This window comes from Felis catus, chromosome B2 (genome assembly GCF_018350175.1).
Source record: "Felis catus isolate Fca126 chromosome B2, F.catus_Fca126_mat1.0, whole genome shotgun sequence".
NCBI classification, from domain to species: domain Eukaryota; kingdom Metazoa; phylum Chordata; class Mammalia; order Carnivora; family Felidae; genus Felis; species Felis catus.
In genome coordinates, this window is record NC_058372.1 from 110,132,066 (window position 1) to 110,151,329 (window position 19,264).

The following is a 19,264-nucleotide window of genomic DNA, read 5'->3' on the forward strand; positions in this document are numbered from 1 at the left end:
GAGAGAGAGAGGCAGAGAGAATCTTAAGCATGCTCCACGCTCAGCACAGAGCCCAGTGTAGGGCTCGATCCCACAACTGTGAGATCATGACCTGAGCCAAAATCAAGAGTCAGGCACTCAACCGATTGAGCCACCCAGGTGCCCTGATAAATTTTTATTAAGCCCCTACTTACCATCTGCCAGGCAGTCTTCTAAACACTGGGAATATAGTGTTGAATATGATAGAATCATAGATTAATGTTATTAACATTTTATAATAATATTAAACAGGAAGCTGTATTTAATTTTTTAATCAAAGCAATTTTTTTTCATGAGAAACAAAAGCTAGAATTCATCAAATAGAAGTCATATGGACTATTTAAATGAGTAAAATGTTTTTGTTTGCATATTATTTACGTGGAAATAGATTACTTCTAAATACTTCATTTTCTTGACAAGTTTGAAGATCTCTACTTCTCATTAGAATTTTATTTACTCTATAAATGTACTTAGCAAAATTAATGAGACTTTATATATACACATAAAACATACTTGAATGTAGTTTTAAATTTCAAGACAGAGTTATTACATATTTTTAAAATTTTTGGCATCAAGAATATTCAGCCTTTACCATGCTGTTTCCCTCAGAGATGATGCAAAATTTAATTATGTTTTTAAAAGACATTGTGAATCATTTGAATCTATTGATAAGTCAAAGTGTAAAATCATTGTGCAAAACTATTTGGCTGTTATATGATTTATCTATCGGTACTTGATTTATTTGTTTTTTCCACTCAGGCACTGCGTAAGCTTTAACTTAGTAGAGGAAGATATTCTGTTGTTCTTAAGGCCCAGGCAAGAATTTCCCTGTTTGAAAGAAGTCATATTCTTAACTAGCATCTAAAATTTTAATTTAGTAAACTATCTCAGATTTTTAAAAAAATTTTAAAAGTTTATTTATTTTTGACAGAGAGAGAGAGAGAGAGAGAGAGAGAGCATGAGTGGGGGAGGGGCAGAGAGAGGGAGACACAGAATCTGAAGCAGGCTCCAGGCTCTGAGCTGTCAGCACAGAGCCCAATGCAGGGCTCTAATTCATGGACCGCGAGATCATGACCTGAACCAAAGTCGGACGCTCAACCAACTGAACCACCCAGGTGCCCCTATCTCAGATTTTTTTTGGGTAAAGTTGTCTATGCATGGACTGGCATTGGTTAAATGAATTAGCAAGAGGAGAATTTGTAAATGCAAAAGTGAAGAATTTGAAAATCTATTAGCTGAGTGATTTCTGCTCATGCTATCTTTAGAGGACACAAGTAAGGAAAAAAATGTAAAATACAAGAAGCTTTTGTACGAAAAGACACAGAAAATGGCTGTGTGAATAGAAAGCACTGCACAAAAGAAATAGAAAAAAGAAAAGCACTTATCCTGTGCAGCATGATATTAAAATGTTCTGAAAGAACATGAAAATTAATTATGTACTTCAGTCTGCCTTTACAAATGAGTTAGAAATGTCAAATTCTGCTTGAATGAAAAATCTAAACACTGAATCATTTGCAGGTGTTTTCTGAACACAGCAGAATCCAGAGGATTCTGATGTGCATCAGAAAAGCCCCACAAAACATGGTGGGTTATTTGTATGCACATTCATTCTTGTTGACAACATGGTCAAGAGCAAAGAAACCTATGTTGTGTTATGTATTCAAAGACAATATGATGTGGTGAAAAGAACACTGGGGAGGGTCTTAGAAGGTCTGAGTTCTAATTCTGCCTCTGCCCTTCATTTTGGCAACTCGTTCAGGAATGATGGCATATAGGGCTTCTTCTGAAATTAGAGAATGGAGATTACAGATTTAAATATATTCTTCTCTAAGGCTCCTTCCAACTCTAGCATTCTGTAACTTTGTGATCAGTTGTTCTCTTAGAAGCCTAACCATAGACGTAGTCACATCCTCCTCACATAGACTTCATAGCCAAGAGAGCTTACTGCATGTTTAGGATGGTAATCACTGGAAAGCATGAAAGGCATGAATATCTTAGAATTAAATAAATTTATGGTTACTTGCACCAAAAAATTCCTGTTCTATCAAACATAAATTCTTGGTCAAAATAAAATAAGACAACCCCCTTCCCATACTATTTTATAGTCTGAAGGATGATTGTGTCTGTTATTAAAAGACCAAAGAAAGCATGCTTTCTTATGGAAATGTGTGGCTTCTTCAGGAAAACAGATTTGGAACTGAGTTGTGAATAAAGGAGAATATCTCAGTGATTTGCATATTCCTGCAATCACTTTACCACTTATCTAAAACACTCACCCCTTTAATAAACCTTTCTATATAGAAACATTTCTATTTGTAGTTTGAATATTCATATTAGATGTTTCTTACTATTTTAGAAAAATAATAAAAAGGTAGAGAAAATATGTGAGATATGTTAAATGTAACAAGCTGGCATCCTAACTCTATGTTCCCTTTTTCAAAAAAAGAAGTTCAAGTTGAGATCTGCAATCAGTGTGTTGCTCAAAATTCTTTAAGAATAAATGGCTGTATGGATAATCTTGAGTGGCATATTGCACATAAATTCTCTTTCATATTAGTATTTACGCTGAACGTTAACATCCTTTATGGATGTTTTACAGTAAATTTATTTAACTTAAAAAAAAATCTTTGTTGACATATAATTAACATACCATAAAAGTGACCCATGTAGAGAATCTAGTTCAATGGTTTCTAGCATATTCATACATCTCTCTGCCATCAACTTTATATCATTTTCATCACCACAAAGAGAAATCCTAAAGCCATTCGTTGTGACTCCCCGGTTCTCCCCAAACCACCCCCCCCCCCCACCAGCCACAAGAAACCACAAATCTACTTTGTTTCTATAAATTAGCATATTTTGGACATTTTATGTACATGGAAACATATATGTGTTTGGTTTCATTTAGCATAATGTTTTCAAATTTCATCTACATTGTAGCATGTATCAGTACTTCATCACTTTTTATTGCCAAATAAACTAAATCAAAGGCAGGCCACATTTTGTTTGTGTGTTCTTCAGTTGATAGATATTTGGGTTGCTTTTTGGTTATTATGAATGACATTGTTGTGAAGCAATGTTAAAATGTTGTGCCTGTATAAGTCTTCCCATGAATATATCCTTTTATTTTTCTTGGGTCTATATACCTAGGAGTAGAACGGCTGGGTCATATAGTAACTATGTCTAACAATTTGAGGAATTGGCAAACTATTTTCCAGTGAGGCTGCACTACTTTACATTCTAACCAGCACTAAATGAGGCTTTCAGTTTCTCCATATCCTTGCCAATACTTGTCCAAAGCCATCCTGGTATAAAGCAGTATTTCATTGTGGTTTTAATTTGCATTTTCCTATTGGATAATGATGTTGCACATCTTTTCATGTGCTAATTATTGACTATTTGCATACCTTCTTTGGAGAAATGTCTATTAATATCTGTTGCCCATTTCCTAAATTGGGTTATTTATCTTTTATTATTTAATTGTAATAGTTCTTATATACTCTAGATACAAGTTTCTAATCAGGTGTATGATTGGCAAATAGTTTCTTCGCATCTGTGAATATCCTTTTTACTTTTTGAAGGTGTCCTTTAATACACAAAAGTTTTTGATTTTAGTGAAGTTCAGTTTATCTATTTTTTTCTTTTGTTACCTGTGCTTTTGGTGTTATACCTAAGAAACTATTGCCTACCCCAAGGCCATAAAGATTTATTCTTATTCATCTTCTAGGAGTTTTATAGTTTTAGCTCTTACATTTAGCTCTGTGATACATTTTGAATTAATTCTTGTGTATGGTATGAGATGGGTCCAACTTCATTCTTTTGCATCTGGATATCCAGTTGTCCTGGCACCCTTTGTTGAAAAGACAATTCTTTCCCCAATTCAGGTACCTTGACACTGTTGTTGAAAGTCAAATGACCATAAATATATGGGTTTATTTTCTAGACTCTCAGTTATACATGTATGTCCTTATGTGAGTGTCACACGGTCTTGATTACTATGGCTTTGTGTTAAGTTTTGAAATCGAGATGTGTGAGTCCTCCAGAATTTTTCTTTTTCAAGATTGTTTTGGCTGTTTTACATGTCTTACTTTCCCGCTAAATTTTAGATCAGTGTGTCAATTTATGCAGAAAAGGAAGCTGGGATTTTGATGTTGCTTGTATTTGAATCTGTAGATCAGTTTGGGGAGTATTGTTGTCTTAGCCATGTGAAGTCTTCAGATCCAAAATCTATTTATTTATAAATTCTGTATTCCTTTCTTGAATGGACACAATTCAAGGTGGAGAAAAATCTCTAGTGACATTCTTAGCACTATTATCGGGGAAGCTTTGTTTAGTGTTAGAATATTTCCCTGTATCTTTTTTTTTTTTCAACTTTGCTGATGAGACAACACTGGGAGGGGCAGCATGTGGTAGAATTGCTACATATCTCAGATCAGATTGGTGAACTGAAATCAACAATATTAAAGTTGTCAGTCTTTAAAGTAAATAACTAATTTGGGTTCAAAAACAACTGTTCAACATGTTGGAAGAAGTTTTAAAAATATCAAATTACCTATAGTTGATAGTTTGAGAAGAAAAGAGTGAGGGCATGATAACTGGCTTTTTACATATCTGAAGTTCTACTTCAGAAGAAACAAAATGAAGCAAAAGAATAGGATGACATTATAAGGGGATAAACAGCACAATGAGCATGTTTGTACATTGTAGAAGACCATTTTGATATATTTACTAGTTTGAAGTATTATATAAGAAAGATTATCCTAATAATATTTGATACTCAGAATATATAATGACCATCAAAAACTGCAAGAGGCTCAATGATTTAAAAGATAGTGTTATGTCCAATATCTTCCATTTACCAAACAGGAGAAAGGGATTAGAATATTTTAGAAAAATTCTTGTCAACAAGGTTTGCAAAAGACTTACTTTTTCTGTCCAATTGCATGTCATCCACAGGGAGGTGAGGCACTATGGGTACAAATTTAGAGTTGAACTATTTTGCAGTTGACTTTATTTCATTCTGGTTTAAAAACAGAAAGCAGAGGTGTGGAGGCACATCTCTTCCATGAGTGAAGTGGCAACTTAAGTTAACACAGAGATTAGTAGTAATAATAATTGCTAATTACCAAATGCTTTCTTTATAAAGTTGGTGGGATTATTAGTCTCATTTACTCATGAGTGAGTTGAAGTTCAGAGAGGATATGTAACTTGTCCAAAGACACAGACCTCACTAGAGGTGGAGCTAGCATAACTCAAGGGTGTCTGAATCTAGCGCTATGTTTTTCTACCTTCCAAAAAAAAAAAAAAAAGCTTAAGCAAGAATTATGAAGGTTTAGTTTAGTGCCTTAATCCCTCAAGCCTATTCCTGTTTTACTTATCCTGACCGTGCCATTTCTTCTGCACCTTCTTTGCTTTGAAAAACTTCATGGAAATAGGTACTCTAGTGATTATCTGTTCATTCTTTTGAGCGTGTTGGAACATTTTAGAAGTAAATGTGGTGACAGCTTGACATTTGTTAATACTGACAGGAAGCACTAGAAACACAAGGTGTTATGGGATATTTGGTTCATCGCAAGCTATTTTTACATATTTTCACATCTAAGACCCATTAGTCTGATCTTGATTTTGTCTATCCTCAGAATTATCTACACACTTAAGGGTGCTTTAATTTGAGAACGGTCTCTAATCTGAGTAAACATGGCCTGTAAGAAAAGTCTATTTAGGCACTATGGTTCCCTCGGTCAACACTGTGTATACCCACGCTCTCTAAGAGAGCTGATGCTCTTTCGCCATCTCCAGATGGATGCCCCAAAAGGGCTGCCATTACAAAGTACCACAAACTGAATGGCTTAAAAAGAACAGAAATTTATTCTTCCACAATCTGGAAGCCAGAAATCTGAAGCAACTGTCGACAAGACTATGCTCCCTTCAAAACCTCTTGGGGAGGATCCTTCCTGGTCTCTTCCAGCTTCTGGTAGCACCACGTATTCCTTGGCCTGTAGATGCATTACTCCAACTTCTGCTTCCATCTCTCCCTGACATTTTCCCTGTATCTTTGTGTCTTCACATTGTCTTCCCTCTTTTTATAAGGATACACAGTCATATTGGGTTAAAGTCCTACCCTAATTCAGTATAACCTCATCTTAACTTGGTTATATCTACAGAGATTCTATTTCCAAATAAGATCCATTCACAGGTACTGGGGTTAGGACGTCAACATGTCTTTTTAGGGGATACGATCCAACCTATGACTCCAAATCTGGGATTTGTGACACTGCTGAAGTGTGACCGACTGAGGCCAATTCCTCAGAGGAGCACAGAAGTGGGTGGACTCACTCTACTAAAAATAAGTTAATCTCTTAGCAGTTAGAGTGATTGCTCTTTCAGCACCTCCTTCACAAAATGGCTGTATTTTCATGATTATGTGGATTTTCTCATATTTGAAGTGTCCCCCAGATGATGTTATTTCAACTAGTGCAGCATGATATGACAACAGTAGTACTGCAATGCAATGCAAATATCAACAATCATGAAATCAATCGACTGAGCAGATGATGTGACTCAACTCGCTGTGACAATCAGCGCATGATTGATGTGAGGAGCACAGCTTTCCGCAGCAGCTGCTTTGCTGAGAATCGGTTTTAGTGAATCACCACTGCAGCTGCCATTTTTCTCCGAGCCAGATAAATCCTGACATGAATAAAGTGCTGTTATCGGAGATGTTAATTCAGTTAGTAATAAATGTCAGTGGCCTAAGTCTGAGACATGTAGTCACTCTCAAATTCAAGGAAGGAGATAATTTTGACATTGTATCTATTTTTGTTGAGCTTTGCCTCTTTTTTTGGTCTGTCCATAATCTTTTATTGATTAATGAAATATCTTTATTTTTATTTTTTATTTTTTTAAAATTTTTTTTTCAATGTTTATTTATTTTTGGGACAGAGAGAGACAGAGCATGAATGGGGGAGGGGCAGAGAGAGAGGGAGACACAGAATTGGAAGCAGGCTCCAGGCTCTGAGCCAACAGCCCAGAGCCTGACGCGGGGCTCGAACCCACGGACCGCGAGATCGTGACCTGGCTGAAGTCGGACGCTTAACTGACTGCGCCACCCAGGCGCCCCAATTTTTATTTTTATTTTTGAGAGTGAGAGTGGGGAAGAGGCATAAAGAGAGGGGGACAGAGGATCTGAAGCAGGCTCTGCACTGACAGCAGTGAGCCCGATGTGGGGCTCAGACTCACAAACCACGAGATCACCACCTGAACCAAAGTCAAAATGCTCACCAGACTGAGCCACCCAGGAGCCCCTGAATTTAATGTCTTAATGTGAAGCATATCTAAATAAGTTAAAGTGAAGGCTTCTAAATAAGTTAATTCATCTTCTTTTCCTCAAAAATTAAAAATAGAACTACTGTATGACCCAGCAATTACACTACTAGGTATTTATCCAAAGGATATAGGAGTGCTGATTTGAAGGGGCACATGTACACCAGTGTTTATAGCAGTGCTATCAACCATAGCCAAAGTATGGAAAAAACCCAAATATCCATTGACTGATGAATGGATAAAGAAGATGTGGTGTGTGTGTGTGTATATATATATACATATACATATATATATATATACATATATATATACATATACATATATATATATACACACACATATATATATATATATATATATATATATATATATAGTGATCAAAAAGAATGCAACCTTGCCATTTGCAACAATGTGGATGGAAGTAGAGTGTATTATGCTAAGCAAAATGAATCGGCCAGAGAAAGACATCATATGATTTCATTCATATGTAGAATTTAGGAAGCAAAACAGATCAACATAAGGGAAAGGGAAGCAGAAGTAACGTAAAAACAGAGAGGGGTCAAATCCTAGGAGTCCCTTTAATACAGAGAACAAACTGAGGGTTGTTGGTGGGGTGTTGGGTGCAGGCATGGGCTAAATGGGTGATGGGCATTAAGGAGGATGCTTGTTGGGATGAGCACTGGGTGTTATATGTAAGTGATGAATCACTAAATTCTGTTCCTGAAATCATTATTACACTATATGTTAACAAACTTGGATTTAAATTTTAAAAAATAATAAAATGAAAATAAGGTAAAAAAATCAACTAAAAAAAATAAGTTAATTCATCTCGAAAGCAAGTATATTTAATTTAGTGTGTCCAGTAAACAGTGCTCTGGGGAAACATAAATCTTTAGAAAAAGTGTCTCAAGGTTTTCCTTTATTCTAAAATTGTACTTCAATGGCATCAACAGTTTTTAAATTTAGACACGAGCGTGGGACTACGGTGTGAGTGGTAGACATGAAGTGTAGTCCATACGGCCTAATGCAGTAACCTGCTACAAATCCCTCTCCGGTTCTATACAGATCATAAATTAGAAAAGTGAAGGGTTTTTTTTGGTTGACCCATATACCTGGATTTAAAAAATCTTCAAAAGAACAGCAAACAACTGACAAAAAGAAACAAGACTAGGCTGCCTCTCTTAGCAAAGATAAGTAGGAAAACCAGAAATGAACATTTTAGCCTAAGTCTCTTTACCAGTGAACTGAGTATGAAGTCTTTACCTGGTCCGGTTACTTTTTAGAGATTGTTCTTACTTTTGGTGCTCAAGAGGTACTCTTAAAAGACCCTTTATGAATGGATTTATCTCAAAATACTATTCCAGGGTGGGCTTTTTTCTTAATATTAATCTAAAATCTGAAACTAACATTCTATATCTTATTTAGATAGAAATATCTAAATCTGCAGCATGTTAAATAGTTAGCAAAGACATATGACTTTTGAATAAAGTTCCTCTAATATATTTCTCTTTTATGTATGCTTTTCCTAGACTATAGGAGAAAGAGCAATAACTGAGAAGATCAGGACAAAGTAGATTCAAGAAGGCCACTGTTAGCCCAACCACTAAGAATCAAAATCACACAGGAATTCATACAGAGTTAGTTTTAAAAGGAAATGGAGGTCAGGAAGAGGAAAAAGAGTTGGATATAAAGTCAGTTTTATTAATGAAAAAAAAAATAAAGTGCATTTGAAATTTCCTTGGACATTTTCTGGTCCTATGTTGGTAATTGGTTATTTAGAGCAATTTGATTTAGATGAAGCTGAGTTTATATTCCCTCCTGTCCCCTGACCCCAATGAAGAAATGGCCTATGATCTTGTGTTAGTCATTTACTCTTCAATAAGTACAAAGTACAGTTTCTCCTTTGGTACAAGGAATGTCCGAATAACGACTATTGTTTATTTAGCACTTATTATGTGTTAGGCATTATACCAAGTACTTTTCAGACATTGTCTCACTTAATGTTCATAACATATTGCTCTGTGAGACAGAAGTTTTCTTTCCACATTATAAATAAAGATAACTGGGCTGAAGTTATCCAAGTTACAGCTATTAAGTTCTAGAGACAGTCTGGCTCCAAACCTCATGTGCATGGCATTATACTGTCTTTAGTATTAGAATCTCTCCCAGCTTTAGCCTTCTCTGACCAGACCTTTAGGAGTGTCTGACTTCATTTGCCCAGTGTTCCCGCCTGTGACACTGCCCCTCAAAGAGGCTCAAGAAGGCTTACATTGAAAAGCCCTTAAAGCTCCCACAGGCTATCTGTGTACATATAGAAACTAAAGTCCGAAGTGTTTACTGTTTTGTAAGAGGTCATTATTTATGTCCATTTTATAAGAGCATCTTGACTTACCCCAAAGGACACTAAATAATAATAATAATAATAATAATAATAATAAATTTGTATATAATAATAGTATATGTTATTATTATCATGCTTAATATAATATATATTATTTAAAATTGAAGATCTATTTACAGTTTTTGGTACTCCTCTCCTACTTAGCACCTCTGTTAATCTAAGAGCCTGTCAAATCACTTTCTGGTAGATATAGAAGATGATAACACATTTACTGCTGTCCCGAATGGCCTTCAGGGATATTGCTGTGCTTCTAAAAAAACAGAGCTGACTGCTTTAAACAGGCTACTGACCTCATCAAGGTGAGGATGGCGCATCCGGTATTAAAGTCCAACGCTGAGGGAATATCCTGTAAAAACCACTTGTATTTGTTTTTTTAATTTTTAAATGTTTATTTATTTCTGAGAGACAGAGAGCGTGAGCAAAGGAGGGGCAGAGAGAGAGGGAGACACAGAATCCGAAGCCGGCTCCAGGCCCTGAGCTGTCAGCACAGAGCCCGACGTGCTCGAACACATGAGCTGTGAGATCATGACCTGAGCTGAAGTCGGACGCTTAACCAACTGAGCCGCCCAGACTCCCCTAAAAACACTTTGAAAAGAAATGTGGCATATCCAAAATAACCTCTAAAGTAGAGTTGGTCAACTCTCCTTGCCCACATATTTACTTTGTGCTGCTCCTGTGGGTTGATTTAATGAAGTTATGCTACTGTTCTTGGCACAGTATGACTTGGTGTCCGGCAGACCTGGGTTCCAATCTCAACACTGCTTGGTGCTGGCTCTATTATAACCTCAGGCTCTTTTTGGATCCAATAGTATTAACATCTACTTTTGAGGGCTTTTGTGAAGATTCCAGTTAGAGAATGTTTAAGACATCTGGAAAATCATGAACACTCAGGAATTGTTAGCTCCCTTCCCTCCCGAGTTGGTATATTCACTTTCATATATAAAATGGTTTTCACTGAATATAAGACTATTGGGGTTAGTGCTTAAAATTTTAAGTCTGTTTTATCATTAACTGTGATGCTTAACAGTGTTCGTGTTAGCCCCAGATATACCTATTAAAATGGTGTAAGCCATATGGAACACATCCGAGACTTATGAGATGATTTCCTGGTGTTTGAGGATTGTGATATAAGCAAGAAAGTAATCTAGGCTAAGAAGTTTAATATTACTGGAAAACTTTAAAACATAAGTTCCTTTATTGGAGCTTTGCAAGCAACATTAAGAAACAGTGAGTAGTTTATAATAAATGTGCATCTGGTGTTTCAGTGATGTGGTTTTTCTATGACACATGGTAAGAAGGTAGACAAAGGGGCTTTCCTAAATGATCAGAGTGGTTTTCACTTTACGTTCAATGCCAGGAATCTTAGAACCACACAAGCCAGAGGAGAGAGCCAGACCAGGTGGGAGTGAAATGTGACAATTTTGCATGCTTTATGCTAAGTACCATGAAATACAATCCTTCCTTCTTCCCCCATCCTAATACACACATATTCTTACCTTGTATCAACTGAAAATTAGAAAAAAAGTGGGTTTTTTCCCTCCCAAGCTAATTTGATGGTGTACAGTAACTTTTGTTCAGGTATTTTACAACCATTTATAAAGGAGAGGTCATTTTAGGGTGGGCCTTTCTACCCTGATTTACTTAGAGGAATGAATAGAATTCTGATCATTATATTAAAAGATGGGATGTGTGTGGAATCCCACAATTTGAGCCAGTATTAAGAACTTAAAAAAGATTGACTGTGAAACTCAAGTATAATGCTAGAAACAATAAGGCCAAAAACTACCCCCCAAACAGTTGAACCACCATGGATAATGCAATCACTATGTGAAGAGGAAAAGATTAGTAACAGACTTCTCTTCAAAGGAAAGAAGGGAGAATATCAATTCCTCATACAAAGTGAATTGTTATGATTGGTTTCAATGAAAATATAATGCTAAAGAATCCTGGAATTTTGATGTCTCTTGGGTAACTGTAATGTACATTCCGTAGTCAAAACATGGAGAGAAAATAATCTCTCAGAGTATGGTTGTTTTCTTCATTCTGAAGTGGATGGTGGAATGAAAAACAGAAATCTTTGCTTTGACTGCTCCCTAAAAAGTGTCCTCCTGGGTGGATGGCAGAGGCCAGGTGGGGAGGAAGAACTATTGAAGAGCATTTCACATAACGTGGTCTGAATATTCTGGAATGCTGGTGACCTTCCAGTAATTGGAACACATCTGGCGAGTAAATATAGATTCTCAAACTCTTGTATGCCATAGTTGACTTGCATGTTGGCAACCTTGTATTACCTTCAAAGTATAAATTTAGATCCACTGTGAAGTAATTGTAGATCCAAAGTGAAATTTAGATCCACTGCATCTTTGAATGTAACTTAGTAAAAGTTGGGGAGGAGGCTTTTGTTTCATTTTGTCATTTCAACTTACAGACATCAGCCTGGTACAAAGGATGGAGACAGTAGCAGAACACTTCTGCTTCCATTCCCCTTTCCCTCTCTCCCCTCATTCCTTCCTTTACTGTGAGAAAAATGAAGAGACAGACGATTTAAGTACCTGTTGCTTATTCTTTTCTGTCTCGGGATTCTGGACGTTTAAATGGAAACTAACGCATGATTGAGACCTGGCTTATTTAGAACCCTGCTTAATGCTTTTTTATCTCAAGAAATGTTTGCTTTAATTTTTTATGAGAACTTTAAACAGATTTAAGAAGTTTAGATTATATCAAATCCCTTTTAAATTTGTTTGTCTTCTGGTATTAAGGTTAATTCTATTATTCGATGATTTCAATCATTAACCTCTTATGAAGATAAGAACAGATTTTTTTTTTTTTTTTTGCTTTTGCCTTTGCTGATTATTGCTTCTTCCTCCTGCCTTCTGGGAGAACACCCCGTTGTTCAGTTTTTGACACACTGATCTCTCTGAGACTGAGATTCTGTCAATTTGCATCTTTTCAACTATATATTCTATACAAAATTGCTGAGATTTCCATTTCCAATTTTCTCCTCTTGCCTGAGTTTCAGGCGCATTGTTCCAGTGACTTACCCTGCATATCCCTTTGGCTCTATTGCCACCATTTGAACTTCATCAGCTCTCCCCCTCATCTGTTGTTAGTGGTTTTGTTATCCCAGCTTCTTAAACATAAAAGCTTAGAATGAAGCTTTCCTTCATTCACTATAGCCATCACCTCATTCCATGGATTTTTTTCATTTTGAAATTTTAAAAATTTTTTTTATTGTTTTAAATGTTTATTTTTGAGAGAGAAAGGTGGGGTGGGGGGAGGGGGGAGGAGACAGTGCATGAGCAGGGGAGGGGCAGAGAGAGAGGGAGGCACAGAACCCGAAGCAGGCTTCAGACTCTGAGCTGTCAGCACAGAACTCGTGCAGGGCTCGAACTTATCAACTGAGAGATCATGACCTGAGCTGAAGTCAGCTTCTTTAACTAACTGAGCCACCCAGGATCCCCTTGAAATGTTTTTTTTAGAATCATCTATATTATTTAAGAGATCAGTCTGCCAATTATCACCAAGTACAAAAATAACAGTGGATTAAACACAATGTGAATTTAGTTCCGTGTCATGGACAGCTCAGGTAGATGGTACAGAGGTGGAATAGTGGCATGGCCATGTTGGGGATGCAGCCTCCTTCCATTTTGTTGCTTTGTCATCATCCCCAGAGTCTTGATTGTCCTTGTCTGTTTGGTGAATGATGGCTCAGCACCACAGGTACAAACCAATGTTCGAAAGGCAGAGGCCACAATTCCTTCTCTCTTAGGATATAACCTAGAAATGAAATACATTGCTTCTGCTTATAGCCCACGTTTAAATGACAAAATACAGTTGCATGGTCATATTTAGCAGCATGGGAGGTTTGGATATATGGTTCTTAGCTATGTGCCCAGCTAAGCTTCCAATTTCTACAGAAGATGAGGAGAAGAGTTTGGGAGCCAACCAGCAGCATCTGCCACACCTTCCACCTTCCTTACTCCAATTTTAATGTTTTTACCCTTTGGGTGGGTCTTTATTGCCCATTGCCAAGATTATTTCTAGAGACTTTTAGCTGGATTTACTGTTGGCTCCCTATAAAATCATCAATTATTTCTTTTAAAGAGGTACTTTTTTTCCCCCCTCTTGTTAAATCTGTGCTCAGTAGCCCACAGCACAAAGTCTCTGTTTCAAAGCTCTTTATAATCTGGTCCCAGCTTTGCGCAGTGGCAGTATCGTAGCCAATGACGTTTATCCGAGGTGCGATTATTGCTATAATCTGGCCCTAGTCTACCTGTTTATAATCTTTTTTTCAACCTTCATTCATTCATTGATTCATATATTTATCCAGTAAATATGTGTTGAGTGCCTACTCTGTGTCAGACATGTAGTCATTTATTTTCCTAAACCAGTTCACATGGGTTCTGTGAATAGAAAACATCCTCATGAATGTACATACTTTCTAATGTCACAATGATTCACTTCTTTGAAGCTTGTTTTCACCATTGTAATGCTTGAGAGGTTACGTACATTTTGAGAACAGCTTTTTCAAACTAGGTCTTGCAGTTGAAGTGGTTAATTTGCTTTTAGGAATCAGCTGATGTTCACTTGACACATTTCACTTGCAGGTTTTTGTGCATTTTAGAGTGATGATTTGTTTTTAAAAACAAAACAAAAATAGAAGAATGCTTATTGAAGCAGCTGTAACTAGATTTAGTAGCTCATTGAAATTGTAAAATAGCTCAAATGCAAGCATGATCTGAGCATTACCTCATGTATTATAGTTGTTTAGTTGCCTATTTGTTCCCAAACAACATCCTCAGTCCTGCAGACTAAGGTGCGAAGGTGTATATTGTAGAACACACCTTGTTTGGGTTTTGTCTTCCAGACTACATTTTCTTCTTTTTCTATAGCCCTAAGTAATATAGAGACATTTACTTAATACAACTAATATGACATTATTTTTACATTTTATTCTTTCAGAATAGTTACTAGACCACGTCCAGGTCTAGGATGAGGTATGTGAGGCTGAGTCGCACAAATACAGGGTCAAATCTTTATCTAAATTCTTGATGTTTTTTTCATCATAGAGTTTTTGAACTAATTTTGTTTTTTTTTTTTTTTTAATCGCACTAAAATATTACATTCTATCTTGAAGTGACTGCTCTTGTTCCATGTCCTGCCTGGTAGCCTCATCTCTGAAGTGGGAGTGTGGTCATGTAATTTTCAAACTACATCTGTGGAGGGAGAGGAGAGGAGGGAGAGGAGAGAGTGGGTAGAACCTGAAGCTGCTTTCACCTGAGAAGTGTTACTTGTATCTGTCTTACATATTGTCCATCTGCTAAAGAATTCGTTTGGGAAAAAAATGTATTAAAAAATAGTTGGAAAATCACTGGACTAGATAGATGATTCACAATTCTGGTTGTGCGTGTAATTCTAATAGGATGGATTTTTGCTGACCTACCCACACCTTAATCTGCTCCTCTCATAAGGCATGCAACAAACACCCTTGGGTGAGACCCCTTCCTTCTTGCCTTGGGTATCTCTTAGCTGTCATATATATCACCATGTTTTCTCTAGATTTAATTGTAGTTCCAAGAGAGATAGTAGAAAGAATTAGATCTTGTAGAGGTCTAATTAGACCTTGCAGAATCTAACAGATTCTGCATCTTATATTGAAGTTCAGGAAGAACATAGTAGAATACCCAGTTATATTATTTTGATTTTATTTTAAGTTTCTGTTAATGTATTTAACACATATGATAATTATGATATAACATATAACTTCAATTAATCTATTAGTATAATGATAGTTATAATTTATAAAAATAAATATTCATAAATAGGAGATGTGTGCTTAAAGGATTTTTTTGTTGTTGTTAGGGGCATGCCACTATTCTTGAAACAGAAATTACTGCTTTTTTGTTAGTAAAAATTTTGATAGTTGATAACTTAGGATAAGTAGACTCTTTCAGCCTCTTAATCTTTAGCATATCCCTCGTACATCTGAATTTTGATGTGTGTGAATAATCAAAAATATGTACGGAATATTATTTTCAAAGTCCATTCCATAAGTATATTTGTATGTAACACAGCCTCAAAGAGGTGGAGAGGAAAATATAAGTATGTCACTATATTCTTTCTCTTTTTGTTTCTTGGTTCTATTACAAAGGGTAGAAATAGTAGAATTTCATAAAATGAAAATGCTAATATGGAAAAGGTATAAAATAGGGTTTTTTTTAAAACATGCATTTTAAAGATACAAAGAACAATGTTTAGTTTTATCAAACTGACTTTAAATTGGGTTCCTGTTTGCAGTTTCTACTAGATCTTTGTCAAGAGGTATAGGAAGATGTTTGAAAAAATTAGGACCACAAAAGTATGTTTTCTTAATCTTGTTTTTTAGGGGTAATATTTACATTGTATTATATAAATGTTGAAGCTTATAAAATTGAATTTTATTGCTACTTCCTCCATGATCATGTTTTCATGTATTTTTCTCTTCCTCTTCTCAGTTCTTTATATTTGGCTTGAACAGTTGGGCTCAATTGAAGGGAAACAGTCTCAGATGCAGAGTGAGAGGAACAGTGAAAACCATATGGGAAGCTGGGTATAGGAACAAGGTTAAAAGATGCCTGTTTCGGATTTTCAAATTATTTCACAGTGATAAAAGTATGCATTCAGGAAGCTCTGAGTCTGAAAAGTACCTCATGCACCTTGACATTCAACATATTTATTTCATTCCTCCTACCACGTGCAAAATGTTGTGCAAGAGGAATGAGTCACAGTCCATGTCCTCAAAAGGCTTTAAAAAACTGTCTGAGGTGGAGATGGGAAGGCACTAATCCGAAATGTATAAGTTTAGTAAGAAATACACCAGAGTGTTTTGTAGCAAAGGGGAGGGAACATAGAAGTCTGGAAAAGGGGCGCCTAAGTAAACCCTGAATGGTTGAATATATGCTAGCCACGGGATGGGGAGGGGATTGAGGGCAAAAAACCTCAGTCATGGTGACAATATAAACAAGGCACAGGGGTGCCATTGGCTGGGTATGACTTCAGAGCTTTAGGATTCATGCAGGTTGGACCTGGGTGAAAATGAAGGAGAGTTATATTGGGGCCAACTTGATCCTGTAGATGATGGAAAGGCTGTGAAGGATTAATTCTAGAATGACCATGAGCACATTTACTTTGACATAATTCTGTCTGACATCTGTAAAGAACAGAGTTTCAGGAAGCAAGAATGCGAAGAGTCATTTAGGGTGTTGTTGCCGAAGTCGAGGAAGAATGAATGGTAGGCTGGCTGAGGGCAGTGGGAGTATGGTGGAGGGAATTTGCAAAGTGCCCTTCTGCTATCAGTGGCCAGTGTGAATACTGATGGTTCATGTCCCAATTATTTTTGACCCATCTTGTGTCAGGTGCTCAACCTTGAGATACAGGCCCCATTCTGTGAACAAGAATGTACATTGTTTATCTTTGTTTCTAGGAGCAAGATGGTTGAATTCTTTCCACTGGTCTCCATTTAGGTAGTGGGAATATTGGTCCAATGCCTCAGGGCACTTAAGAAATGTAAAAAATATTTCTACAGTTATACTGGAAAAGTGTCCTATGTTTTACAATTTCCCAAAGGTGTGGTCATGCCAAGTATTTGCTTGCAGTCATGTTTCTGTGCCTACAAGTATTTGTTGTAATGGCCTGTCATTTTTAGATGATGACTTTCTCAACTTGACATTAATCCCTAATAGCACTGATGCAGTAATTGTAGCTGGCAATCCTAGGTACTAACACCTGTTATTTGAAATGAAGCCATTTTGACTTTTAACAGAAAATTTTATTGTAGAATTAGAGGTTCTGCTTTTCACAAGAAGTCAGGCAAGTCATGGCGTTTATCAGTTGTAACTCTATTTAAAAAAAATAAAGCACAGACAAAATCTTTAAATTTATTAGTCTAACTGAATTTATACTTTTTCTGGTTCTTAATAGCTTTTTTTTTTATTAATTTACAGGAAAGAAAGTTTATCAGTTTCTTCCTAAACCTCTTAGAAATAACAGCATATCTTAATCTGAGACTTGTAAGTATCCTTTTCTTCTTTATTTAGAAAATTAGATATTGATTTTGTGGAAGAAATGGCTCCTTCAGGAAAACAGTTGACAGGATATAGCTATGCAATCTGAGTTGGCATGCAAAATTTGAATGAAAGTAAAGCACACAAATAATCACTTCTTACAAAATGAAACAAAGAAACCAAATCTCAATCAGAATATCTTCATCAAGTCTATCTACAGCAAGTGAATGTTTGATTTATTTTTTGGCAATTTCTCTTTTTTTATGTCATTTTTGTTACTTTTTCCCCTTTGTAAAAATACCTGTGTATCCACATATTTTAGAAAGTCTGTAACATCAATGAATGGGAAGGAAGAGGAAAAGTGTAGGGTGTGAACACAGGAAAGAGAATTTGTATTCTGTTAAAATTTACATGGCTTTGGATGACTTTGTATTTTCTATTTACATTTTCAGTGAATTTTTTTGTAAAATCAAAGCTAGGTATCAAAATTGCTAAGGTTCATTCAGTTTCTGAAATGCGAGATTCAAAACTGGCCAACTCAGGAACAGGGAATCTGGGAGACCCTTTCTGTTTCAGTTTACCAAGAGGTAAAGACAAACACATCTTTTCACAAGCAAATATTTTCTTAGATAAATTGATAAGACTTAATGGAAAAAAAAAAAAAAGCTTTGTCCTAAAAATGTATCTGTAGTAACAGCATTTAATATTTTATTCCTTGAAAGACATTTGAAGTCTCATGTAATCCTATTCTAGCATTAAGGCAAGTAGTTGGCACACTGAGTCAAGGCGTACAGAGTCTAGGGCCCGTGGAGTAAAGACAGATTAATGAAGCAGTCAGGTAATTAAGGTTTAGAGCTAGGTGGGTTCTTTACTAGGTGGGTAAGACCTTAGCATACTTCTGGACTTCTCACCTGTAAATATTTGTGTTTGAAGGTTGTTGACTAGAAATGATGACTACCTTAGATCATTTTATGATTCTAGGACATCTCTGAAACGTTGTTGCTTAGTAGTTAATAGTCATTTTATCTTGTGTAATCTATGATTATTATAATGGCATGAACATTCGTGTAGTAGCTAATAAAACCAACCAATAGGAACTGAGACATATTTCTAACTTGCTTCATCAGATAAGATCTCAGCAAATTGTTTAATTAAAATGTGTACTGAGATCTTAATTATATTCTGTTGCAATATAAGTTATTTCCTAGTTCCAGGACATTAATTTTCTGTTCCAATGCACCCATATTATGAATCTTATGTGTTGGAGCAAGCTACCTGAATTCTCTAGTGCTTCAACTTGTAAGTAATATGAAGTTAAAATGCTTATATTATAGGCTTGTTATGGGGATTAGATGAAATGATGATGAAACAATGCAATATAAATAGTAATAATAATAATAATACTGAGATAAACCTATACTGCAATCATAATTTCCTATCTTTACTATATTCTTTCATAGACTTTGAGGTTTTACCCACA

General features: G+C 36.0%; 1 protein-coding gene and 1 pseudogene across 9 annotated transcripts in view; both read left to right on the plus strand.

Moving 5' to 3' along the window:
- Window positions 1-19,264, plus strand: part of PKIB (cAMP-dependent protein kinase inhibitor beta) — a 177,433-nt gene that overhangs the window by 117,037 nt on the left and 41,132 nt on the right. For 4 of the 9 annotated variants that reach the window (XM_006931971.5, XM_045057977.1, XM_019831159.3 and 1 more), the window contains one exon: window positions 17,725-17,790. The exons of 1 other annotated variant lie outside the window; for it this stretch is intronic. Coding sequence is in view for 2 of the 8 variants with exons in the window: in XM_023254309.2 (XP_023110077.1) it covers window positions 9,930-10,041; window positions 17,725-17,752 (140 nt within the window). In the remaining 6 variants the exon portion in view is untranslated. Of the gene's footprint in view, window positions 1-9,929; window positions 10,042-17,724; window positions 17,791-19,264 lie in introns of those variants that run through there. 4 more of the 9 variants (XM_045057975.1, XM_045057978.1, XM_023254309.2 and 1 more) reach the window with 3 other exon arrangements.
- Window positions 13,937-14,096, plus strand: LOC111560734 (annotated as a pseudogene).